Here is a 12652-nt window from a genome sequence, read left to right on the forward strand (position 1 = left end):
CCCTCATTGACCTATTCAGTGGTTGAATATGTCTTTGTAGAAAGGCACGCCAGGCTCCCCATAAGCCTAACCCCTACTGTAGATGTTCCTCTGTTGTTTGCTGTTCTCTAACTGCTGTTGCAATGTGCATTTAAAATAAGAGTGTAATATATACAATGCACCATTCCATAGTACAGAATCTCACAGCAAGTAACTTGTTTAACCTCAAGTACCCTTCAGGTGCAACAAGAAAAGTATATGCGGGAGGCATACAACTGGAGCTTTATTGAAAGTTTGTTGAAAGTTTGTTTTATTCGCTGAGCTTGTCCTCCAAATGATTCCCGGTAGTTTCCAAATACAAGGCTTTTTAAATCTATTATTCCATTTCAATATAGGCTTCAATAAAGTATCAGATTTCCTTTCTGGCATGGTGATACATAATCAGGTATTACTGTTTTTACGGAACACCACCTAAAGTAGTAAACAATCTCACTGAAACATGACTATAAATAGAGTTATACCTTCATTAGTTTAATCCTTAGTTTAACCAGATAAATCTAAAATAAGTTCTCCATCACAGTTGGAGCCAAGACATTCACTGTAGTAGCATGAAAATTAGCTTAAGTACAGAAAGAACAACCAGTATATCATAACATGATGTAATAGGATGTTGTAATATTAACAAGTGTAAGTATCAGTCAGACATTTTTTAAAACGCCCTCAGTTGTGAAGGTGGAAAGTTAACTCTATAGATTATTCAAATCATTAACCATTTCAAATTAAAAAGCTTGCACTCAAACACGTTAGCTGCTCTAATTTAGCTCAAATTAAAGTGTATCTGAATTTGTTAGACAGCACAGACAACCAGAAGATATGTAAAGATACTGTGTAAATCGCAGGTTTACAAACATGAGCTCACACCTGAAGAAGGCTCCACGGCCGAAACGTTGTGTTTTCTTTCTTCTTTTTTTTCCAGCATTGAATAAACATGTTACTTGTTCCTTTGCAGCCGACGCATGCTGATGCAGCCCCCCACCTGAACTACATTGGGGGGTTGCTTGACAGCTGTTTTGCGCTACATGGCAGATAAAATGGTGAAGTGAAGACAATCACTTTGCAGCTCACATTAGAGCAATTTCATTTCAATATGATCCTGAGTGAGAGAACTGAACCTGCACCTTAGCACTTCTGGTGCTTCAAATAGTTCCATTTAATCTTCGATTATAATCAGAAGTGGCCGAGACCTTGGTTTAACATCTTACTCAAAGGTGTCTTATAGCACAAGTGTTCTCATTTGACTAAAGGCAAACGGGGGTTTGAAAATATTTGACCACATACTGGCCTATCAGGATCTTGCGCAGTAGCAATGTAATTTTCCTAGTGCAGAATGGAACTTGCTTTGTCAGATTTGAGTCGTTTTAGTAGCTGTCAAAAATTCTCCACCTTTCCTAATTCTAACATTTAGAAACAGGACAGGATATCATCCTTGATGTTTGAGCATGGGTAGTATAAAACTGATTTTGAACTATCTGAATGGGTAGGAAAGTATTGTTTTCTTAATCTATGCAATAACAAGTTGCGTGTCAAGTTATTCTATTAAGAAAAATGAAAAGCTTAATGAAAAGCTTGGATTTAAAAAGGCAAACTATTCTTTTTATACAGGGGAAAATGTCTTGTAAGCAGGGGAGTGCTGCTTTTAATAACACGAATAGGGCTAAATTCAAGAACTCAGTGCAGAGTATGTTACTTGAATTTAGTTTTTTAAATGTTGATACAGGTATTATAGCAAAGTTTGCGGTGACTGTTTTTGGTCTGCCTTTATCGAACATCGCCATGGTAAATGGGATAGTTCTGTTTTTCCTTGAGCATAATCCAAGCTCACTCCCTTTGGAGACTATGAACCCCAGACCAGTTTGGATCTCCTCACATCAAGATGTTTGATTTCTTCAAGTCTTTAACTCCTTGCATCTTCAACACCTCTAAAAATGCTGCTGCTGTCATGTGCATTCAAGGTCTCATCTGCAGTGACTAGGAGAGAGTGCTGGACCAGGTTAGCGCTGAGAAACCTGAGATGTCTAAAAGGGTACTGCAGCTGATTTGCTTTTTCCTGACATATTCCCATCCTGTCAGCTGGAAAATTGAATCAGTTTGCAGCTCGGATTACCATTTAGACTAGCCTACTGAGAGGGTCTTATGGAAAAAAAAATCCTTGATTTAAACTCCATGAAATTGAGCAATGAGATTATGTAGTTTATGGCTAATTTCAAAGCACTGCTCCGTGGTTTTTATAGTGCTGTTTTTTTTGCTTTTTCTGAAGTGTGCCTTTTCTAGCACAAGTAGTGTCAGCAGCTTTCTGCAGGAAAAAAAACTTTTATTATGTAACAGTGGCCTAACATAGAACATGTGTTCATGTGTTGACAACAGCATTTCAAATACAGGCAGGCTTTGTGAGCATGATCTTTTACTGAGGGAATTGAGCAGTCCCTGAGTCCAGTGACTTTATTAATCTTGACATCCCCAGCCTGTTGATTCTCCTTTTTTATCTTAAATTGTTTTGACACAGATATCCTGTGCAAGGTGTTGTTCTGGAAAGAAAAAATCCTGTTCCTTCGCTGAAGTGTTTACTGATCAGTGGTGTACAATTAAAAATGTAAGACGTCTATGAAAAGTGATACTTAATTTTAATATGGAGTAAGGAAAGGGAATTATTGAAAGCAGTGAATTTCTGAACTTTTGAAATGGATATTTTCTAAGGGGGGGTTGATTCCCACATTTATACTGAATATTTAGTGCCTTTTCTCTTTCAATATTTGTCTTAAAAACGTTGTTTCAGTCTTCAGAGATTTATGATTTACAACACGTCTTTTGAATTTCTTTTCTCATGTTATCAAACAGTGCCAAGACGTTCTTTTAAAAAGCATGCAGATTCTTGCAGAACTTAGACACACTGAAAAGTAACGGTGTAAGAATAGTTACAGATCAGGAGTTCAGTCAGTCCCTCATCTTCGATTGATGCTTGTATCTTAACGATGCCATCAAACTGATTCTTAAAGGAGTTTGACTCGGACATCTAGAACTCTCTGTGCAAAGAACTGTCTCCCATTTTCTGTCCTGAATTCTCCTTAATTTTCTTGTTCTTTGTGTCTTTTATTACATTAGTCAATTTTTGAAGAATTTTGAATAGTTGAGTTCCTTCAAATTCCTTCATAATCTTTTCTGTCCCAGGTCAGTTCACTTAATCTGTCTCAGTTTGGCATTTTGTGCAGATCAGGAATTTATTTGGTTGCTTTCATTTGTACTGCTCTAAAACGGCCCTATTGCTAGTAGTGCAGTGACATAAACTCAGCAGAATATTCCAGGAAAGTCCAATTGAAAAGATAAGTGACATAATAATAAATGTGGTGTATAGGGATTAGTAAATGGGAGGCAAATAAAATCCATGATCCACAATTGTAAAATGGACACAAAATCATTATTACATGCAGGCAATTCAGTGCCTCTTTAAACTAATGCACCATGTATAATGCAATAGATGCATGCACTTAATTGTATATTAAATCAGTGCTATGTATACTACAGGAGAAATATACATATTCCTAGATTAGGAAGACTTGCCAACAGGTGATCCGGGTCAGTTTCTATTCGGTCATCAATGGTCTAAAATAGATCTTAATAGAGTATGTGGACAGATACTATATCGCACATAGTGAGAATAGAAACCATACAGCGTAGTATTAGTTTTGTTTTTTGGAAATTATAGGTAACTTTTTTGAAGATACAAAACCCAAAGAATATCATAGGGACCTGAAATTCAGGCTGCATTTGTGTTTTATAAATACTTATATCTATGGTTTCTCAAGGGCATCTGAGATGGTCAGGTGTTGGGTTTCTGGAATACTGGTCCAACAAGTATGACCAAGGAAGACAGATGGAAAGGCATGGAACTGCTCTGACAGCATTCGGACAGCTTACTTTGCTTTCTTGTCACCTCTATTAAGAAGTATAGACTAGTATGTTTTGTTAAAACAGGTATTTAAATATGTTGTGGCTGCTTCAGACTTCCCAAGGAAAACTTTCAGGGTTGAATCAGTGGATTTCATATTTAGTGAAATTTTGTGAAATGAAAAAGTATAGAAAAAATAATATATTTTTTGGACTGCGAAAAGGTGCTTTGTTTCTGTACTACAGAAGATCCTAATGTAGCCAATCGATGGCTTTACTTATGCAATTTAATAAAGATGGTCTGGTAATACATGTTGGTATGACAAAAAAAATTAAACAGCATTCCCCCTGTATAGGAACTATGAACAAAATATGTTTTGTCTCAGTCAGGTTTCCTCATTTTTGATTATTTATTTTAGGCAGATAGTGATGATATTTAGCATATTCATCCAGTGAGCATTTGGATTTTTTTTGTGGTATCTGGGCAGGAAATCAAGCAAGCCCATAGAGTGTACATACTGCCATCCATCTGTCTGACTGGAAATATGAGCACAAAGACTCATTTTCTCCTTTCAGAGGAAATATCTCTGTGCTGCATATGTCACTCAGTGCTGCTTCAGAACAAAAGCTGTTCTGGAAACCCACTGGACTTTTCATCCTTTACTTTATAGCTCACTGGTCCCTGACTTTGCAGTATCAATTATTGTTTTATTAATTTGCAACACCAAGCTTGGGTACTGCTTTAGACACAAAAGTAAGATTGTTTCAGCTTCACGAGTCTGTGTTGCATGGTTTGATACAGCCGTCACTCTGAAATACACCAAAGCTCAGAAACATTCATGCGAATGTAAAAGGAATAAAAATATCTGTCTTTCTGTTAATAATGGCAACTACAGTATGTGCAACAATGTATATAGACTTTTGTGAGGACAGAAAATAAAAAGGACAAATTAAATGTTTCTTAACTTTTCACTATTCACTAGTGGACCTCATTGTCAGAAAGCATTCATTTGTGCTCACTCATGCCTGGTAGAACAAGGAAAAACTGAACAATATCTTTTGTTGGTACAGTCCAGACTGGAGCTGAGTGGATCTCAGACCATAGTGTATTCCATCCCATTGCTTGAAGACTGAGAGTGTATGACTCCCATTGGAATTCTGTCAGAATGTTATTTATATAGCTGGGTGGACTGGAACAACTGGGGAATGCCTACAGTATGGCACTGGGGTGTGACAGTGTCTGTGTAGCGGAGCTCGTTCGGACACGGTGACGTCATCGCCCTCCCTGCGCGTGGCAGGGACCTCAGCTGCCTGGGCTGGGGGAGGTCTCCTTACGCTCACTCTGGCTCCCTGTTGCGTTACGCCGGGGACCCGGGTTCGTGCCCCAGGTGTTGTGGGACGAACAGCCAGGAACTGTGCCCACAATCTTCCAGCAGGAGGTCTGGAGTGCTAACCACTTAGCTGCACAGCTGCAAGGACCTGGGCGGACTGGTTTAACGGTGCATTTTGTGGTGCTTGCAGAATTCTCTTCGCCTCCTCTTTTTGAAATGTGAAGTATATTGAATTTCTTTTGTAAGCTGTATTTGAGCGAAATATGTATGGAGTTGTTTTGGAACAGTGTTTTATAGTGAAGTTGTGTTTTGTTGTGGTTTTTTCAATTTCCTGTGATATTCTGGTGCTCGTGTAGATATCCAGTATATGTGAATCGGGATTGACTCGTTTTTGTTTTCTGGTTGCATTATTTTCCACATTAAAGTTCATTTAAAAGTCCATTAAATACAGCAGATGCAATGCAGTACATGAAGTATTGGAAAAACAGAGTGACACACAAATGGATTGCTGCCAGGCAGAAAATTTAAAGATGGTTTGCTCAACAGTAGGGTGCCAGGTTTTGTACATGTTCCATGCTGCTGCAGTTTGTAAGAAAAGTGTTCTGTTATTTAAGAAGAACTGCACACAAAGCAGATTATTTGCAGCACCTTTCAAATAAAGGACCTTTTTCAGCAACATAGGCCTTTCTTTTTAGAAGTTTATGAATTTTTAATGGCCAACGAAGCAGTAAGTTAACGTACTTCTGGCAAAAAAGATACAGAGCTTATGTAGAGCTGCGTTTTCCCCTTCGTGAAACTTAAAGCTTTATAAAGTATTCTGTAGTCTGAGTGTTACCTTGTTTTTTTCATGTGTATTTTGGAGGTTTCTGGGATTTTCTCATGAAGTCCTGAAATGAAAGGGGACTTGCCCACGTGTCAGAATGATATAATCTGTAAAATGTTAGCAATGTGCTGATTTCTATCCGTAGATTAATTTAAGGCTTTGATTGAATTTTTGTTTTTTTATGCTTACAGATTATGAATTAGTCGAACATCTGAAATGTTCCAGGAAATTTATTAGACACTTTCCCAGTTTACATGTAAAGGTATTATCCTGTGTACTGTACTTAGTATTGTTTGTATTGTTTGTATATTTGGTGTTTATGCTGCATTAACTTAACTCCCTTTACAACACAGTTAGCAGTCACTGACTAATTGTCTTCACTAGATGCCAGTTGAGCAGAATGTATTCATTTAGTCCCTGAGTTGTAAGTTTTTTGGGTGTTTCAGAAGCAAAGAAAATAAGTAGAGTGTACAGCCTCAGATAAGGTAGGAAGTGAAAAACGACTTCATCAGCTGTACAGGGGAACTTTTAGTAGGCTAGGTTGTCTAAGCATGGAGTGGAATTTAACCTTTCCAGTGCAGAGGGACAATTTAAAAATTGAGATCTGATTTGATCAAGAGGGATAGAAGGTACTACCAGCACCAGCTAGATCAGACCACCAGGTGTGAATACCTGGCTTGTACTTCCTTTCAATATACCACTTTTGCAAATACATTGTTTGGTGTTTTTAGATTTATGTCATAAGGGCTGGCTCAGGTGTTACAAATCTAGTCAACACTGAGTGACTTTAGGTGTTAGAATATAGCAGTGCTTTATTTGAAAAAATCCATGTCAGTGCACTGTGAAGTAGAGTCTTTTGTCTACCATTAACATAAAGAGCCTTGTTGTGTTATGTTGAATATGCACAACAGGATAGCACATCTGCAGAAGCAGAACACACTGCTTTATAAACTTCACTGAACTTGCTTTCCATCAAAGTTCAATGGGTGTTTGTAAGAGGCAACTTCTATATTGAGTTGGATACATTTATTTCGTTTTCCACATGTTTTGGTTGGAAAAGCACAGTATTCAGTCACAATATTCTAGAAAGTATGTTTTAGCAAGGTTAAATTTCAAATAAGAGTGATCATTTGGATCACTGTCACACTTTCTTATCATTTCATAAGACTCTTTAAAGACTAAAAGTTGTAGTTTGTGTTTTCAATTATAAGATTGAAATATAGGATTCAGTATAAGATTGAAAACTGGTTTCTTACAGGGAATTTGCATATGTGATGAATGGATAATCTTTCCAGGTTTTTGTTCTATAAAAAAAACCTTCCCAAGGAGATTAATCAAGAAAGTACTGCTTAATTAATCAGACGTCCATTTGATGGAAATTTATGGGCAGTAAAATACTAATATACTTTGTAAAGGCACTACTTGGCTTAAGAATATAGTGCCGAGATTCGAAATTTGGAATAATAACAAGATTCTTTGAATTCCTCCCAGAAGCATTCCAAGACAAGAAGTAAAGAAGAGCTCGTTAATAAAATCTTTAAAGGGATGAAGTGGGTCAGATAGCTGGGCTCAGCTCTAGGCCCCTGTACAAACATTATTCATGGTCTGAATTTTTCACTCGCAAGTTGTGAAGCCATAAAAACCTGTATATAGTCTTGCTCTTCAAATTAACTTAGTGCTCTTGTATGTTGTTTTCTTTTTTTGTGTGATTAGTTTAATAATTTGTCTTATCAGTTCCTTGATTAAATATATTTAGTATCTGTTATTTTACAGAAATTCACTGAAATGTTTTTGTGGAGTAGCTGATAAATTCAAACACTGGAAAAAACATGTATTTATGCCTCTATCTTAACATGGTCTTGTCACACTGAAAGACCAACTAGCCCTTGGTTTTCATATTAAATTCAGGATACAATACTCTATGGGTATGTACAAGAACTAATGTAATTGTTCTCCACTTTATTTAAGAATGTAATAATGGATCACGTTTGCCTTCTTCAAGACATATTGCTAAAATCTGATCTTGCTTCTACTTAAAATACATCTTTCTTTTTCAAGATGTATGCAACAATTGATCAGTTTTGTTTAGAAGAAGAAATCTTTATATCAAAGTTTGACAAATGTTGGCCAGAATGGCTTTATAGATCACTAGAAGAAGAACATAAAAAGATAATTCTTTGTAGAGAATGGAAAAGAGACCAAGGCAAAGCACTGAGAGGACCCTGAGTTAGAAGCATTTACCACAGATTGTACTGGAAAGGGCCAAACGAGAAAAAAGAATGCCAAGGGTTTATTTCAATATTAATATAACAAAATCTCAGGGCTGATTTCACAGACCAGCTTAGCCTACCTCTTAGACTTATCTGAAATGACGTTAGGTATTCCAAAATTAATGCTAATTTGGGATTTGTGAAATCACTGGAAAGAATGCAGTTTTTAAATCACGTTAAAATTATTTGAAGCACAAGTTCACCTGGAATATTGTGGTCGAGTTTGGGTGCCACACTACAGGAAAGATGCTCCTCTAGATGCAATAGATGTAGAGCAAACAGGCTAATTCCTGGTTTGAGTTTATTGTAGTTCTCAGACATTCAAAGGGAACAGAATCTTTTTAGCTTGGAAGAGAGGGAGATCCTGAAGAATATTGACCGAAGCAGCTCAGGGGACTTCTTTAAGAGGAGCAGTAATACAAGGACTTGGAGTCACAAGTGGCATCGAGAGTCATTCAGGACAGAAACGGGGGATACTTCTCTAGAGAGAGGATTGTTGTGTTTTGGAATCAGCTCTGTAGTCATGTGGTTGAACTAGACTCTGCGGGATGCTTTAAAAATGGAATAAAGGACAGAATTCTTTGTTTATCAAGCTGCTAACATCTAAATGAGCTAAATGAACTGATTTGCATCCTTTTATGCTCTCACAACAATTCTGTCAAATGTCTCTTCAGTGGGGATAGAGGATAACTGTTATCTTGTCTTTTGGCAATGTCTAGCCAGTAAGCTAATTTACTTTAGAGAGACAAGTGTTATTATTATTAGTGAATGTAGCTTTATGTAATTGAATGATAGTATGTTGTTGAATTTCTCTTTTAGCAAAACAATCCCTGCTCTCTGATTAGCATATTTTCTGAGACAAATGTAGTGATAATCCAAAGTAGGACGCTCATTAAAAACACTAGCTAGAGGTGATCGGGCTGCAAGCTAGTGTGATTTCTAAATGATCAGTTTTTGGAGACTGTCAGGTTTTCCTGACCAGCTAAAGTTTTCGCTCCTAATAATCTGTGTAAAATTAAACACAAGGGGCCACAGTTCAGTAATTTCAGCCACATTTGAATTTAGATTCACATTCGACCCAGTAGTCTATATCTGAGGGTTTTAAACAGTCATTTTTTTTAAAACAATGGGGCTTGCATCCCTGTCTGGTAATGTAAATAGCATTTACCAAAAGTAACATGTGAAAGCTTTTGTGTTATGAGTTCAGATGTACCAGCAGGCTGCCAGATAGCTTTAAATCTGTAGTGATAAAACAATTTTGACAAAACAAATTACAGCGTATGTTAGATGAGAGGGATATTTTTGTCATTTGGGTTCTTCTGTTTCTGCTCCATCTCTTTTCTCCCCTTAAATCTTTAATACGACTGTCATGCACGCTGTGAGAGGTTCAGCCGCACTTTAATTAGCCTCCAGGAATTGTTTAGTAAATTTTTTGGAAGATTTCCATACAATATATTGACCCTGCAGCACGTCCCTTATTATTCATAAGTCAAATTTCCCGATAACGGGGTCTGCACGCCGTTGGAAACTGGTACTGGAACATCAGAGGACTGGGAGAAATGTGTGTATCCCAAATTTGGGACATATATCATACCGGTCTCTGTTGGCTGTCTGAACGTGGTAGCTAATAAAATAACAATCAAAGCAGGTTTGAAAGTCGTTGTGATTTTTTCTCTGGCAATACATCCAGCAGGCAATTTGCTGCCAGTAGGAGGTTAGGCAAGATAGCAGCCTCGAGCTAACACGAGCATCAAATCATTTTCCTCTTTTCTTTCTTTTTTTTTTCTGGAGACGGGCAAAGGGTAACGCCTTGAATAGTTCTTTCCTGGCCTAATCAACATAACAGCCTCAGCTGCCCCTTCGGATCCCCTGCTAGGGTCCCTATCATCTTCTGATCAAATATTAATGTGTGATACTCTGCTTGCTCACTAATCCAAAGCCAATTAATATTATCTGTCAATTATTTACAGATCCTGAGGTGCGAAGGCAATTCCCCGAAGACTACATCGACCAGGTTTGGAATGCGTAATTAACTTTCTTCCTTTCTTTCTCTTCCTCTTCCTTACTGTTTATGCCTCTTTCATTTGCACTTGCTGTCCGTATAGCCCAGCAATCATTCCTTTATATAAAAAATAATGAATTTTTAAACACGTACACACATGCATACCTTCCATCTCACTACCTCGGCTCTGGCAAATATCATGTGCGGAGGTCTCAAGGCATCGAGGTGGATTTTTACACGTTTTGCTTTGCTGCATTGCATTTCCTTGTCTGTTTTCAAAGTGAATGAACTTTTGGAATTTGCTTCTGTGAATGTAGGCAATTATGATAAGAACATTGTAAATTCACCATATTTTTTTTTTTGTTGTTGTTGTTGAGATGTATTTGTTTAATATTTCTGAAGTATTATAGAAATCAGGCTGTGACCAGTTTTAGGTCTGGGGTCTGGGTTTACTGGTTTTAGCTGAAAGAGCCAGGTCTGGCCATTTGTGTACAAAAACACAGGAAGAAATGCATGTAGAGTTTCTCTGGATTTTATTTTATTTGAAGCCCTTAACTGGGCTGGTCCTGTAACTGGTTCTTTATTGGTTGGGAGTGTATTGTGGCGTCTTGTTATTTGAAAAACACAAGACTTATGTATAAATCACAGTCATCTGTGTGTTACAGAATTTTGGCAAAAATATAAGCATTATTGGAAATCATTATACACCTATGACTCTTGTCTCCTCCATTTTCTCTGGACATGTGTGTCAAAATAATAAGAAAACCGATAAATCTATATAAGTCCTCTAAGTCCTCCAATGTGAGGAATATTATTAATAAAAAACACTCAAAATTTCCAAAAAACATGATGAAGAACATATTTGCCTAATATTTTACCTCAGTTACTCCCAAGAAACTGTTACTACTTGTGATTAACTATAGTTTGCTCTCAGTCAGAAGACTGCAGGCAGCCTTTAGAAGCTGAATTAATTCAGAGAAATGTAAAATTGGCAATGCTCTGTTTTCTCTTTTAATCAGGGAGTCTGACAGAGTACAGGACTATAGAGTAAATGGTGAGAAACCATGGCTTGCAGGAAAAATCTCAGGGAAAAATCTGCCACATATTGGAGTGAAGTCTACTGTCTGTAAAGACATAAAAACTTGTAGTTATCCAGACAAAAGTCATTTTGTTCCAGTTCCTATTCATTTAATTCCTCGTCAAAGAGCATCATATTATTATTGTGTTATATCCTATGAGTTAGAAAAGAGGTGTATTGAAAAAGCTGAGCATGGCTTTTGCTTAGAAACCTCTGTCCAGGCACTGAACTATAAATATTGCTCAAATAAGCATAATGTAAATGTAAAGTTTTATAAACAGATGAAACAATATTCAAATCCCTTTTCCAATAAAAATTCAATATATGTAACATGATGAAAGTTTGTACCTCGCTATTAACGAGGGTGCTGCTAAGGTAGAAAAAAACATTACGTGAAACAGAATGGGGTTAAACTTCAGTCATATAGGACAACACACTTTTGAGTGAAAAAATGAACTGCAGGCTATTGACTTGAATTAATGTACATATTATACAGTAGGTTGGGTTTGACAGAAGAGAGGAAAGGATTAGTGAACATGAGTATGACTTAGATGGAATCGACGTTGCAGACTATGAAATGCTGCTCAAATGACATAACAAAATTATCAAATACATATGCAGTTACGAGAATGTTTATAGTGATAAAAACATTTCCTGTGTTGTATTGTTGAGGTGAAAAATGAAAGCAACAAATATGAGCTGAGAAGCTAGCATGATTTCAAAAGGAAAGACACTCACAGGGCAGGAACGGATCATTTTGTTAGACAAAGGGAATGCTGGGCTGAAATCAAAAAGGCGCAAAACAGCCTTGGAACAGTCCTTCTGCAAAGGAGCAGGACATCTGCAAGTCTGCCAAAGTTGGGTGAACAAATCCTTTCTTGGCAGACCTTTGGCAAGGCGTTAATGCAGGATCTGATCGGAGAAAGTGGAAGATCACGATGCATATAACTGTTTATAGCAAACACTTCAGTACAATACTGTTTTTCATTCCAAACTATTAATTGTGCAATGCTGACCAATTCATTGTTCAGTTTTGTATGATATTACCAGTGGTATTGTTATGTCTGTAGAAAACAGTGGCGTAGATAAGAGCACATATTCCCATTTGGACTCCTCATTACCTGAAGTGCATGAGAAATGAGAAAATTGTGCAAGGAGTGACTCCGATAAGTCCCGTTTCCACACTAGGAAGCACTGCCGCTAACACTATTGGATGCCATGAAAAAA

General features: G+C 37.2%; 1 protein-coding gene across 7 annotated transcripts in view; it reads left to right on the plus strand.

The window, feature by feature from the left end:
* The window catches only part of dennd1a (DENN/MADD domain containing 1A), a 265653-nt gene that overhangs the window by 43263 nt on the left and 209738 nt on the right, over positions 1 to 12652 (plus strand). For all 7 annotated transcript variants that reach the window (XM_088615121.1, XM_088615126.1, XM_088615123.1 and 4 more), the window contains exon 3: positions 10316 to 10359. In XM_088615121.1, the coding sequence (XP_088471247.1) occupies positions 10316 to 10359 (44 nt within the window). The remainder of the gene's footprint in view (positions 1 to 10315; positions 10360 to 12652) is intronic.

This window comes from Lepisosteus platostomus, chromosome 21, assembly GCF_059453375.1.
Source record: "Lepisosteus platostomus isolate fLepPlt1 chromosome 21, fLepPlt1.hap1, whole genome shotgun sequence".
NCBI lineage: Eukaryota > Metazoa > Chordata > Actinopteri > Semionotiformes > Lepisosteidae > Lepisosteus > Lepisosteus platostomus.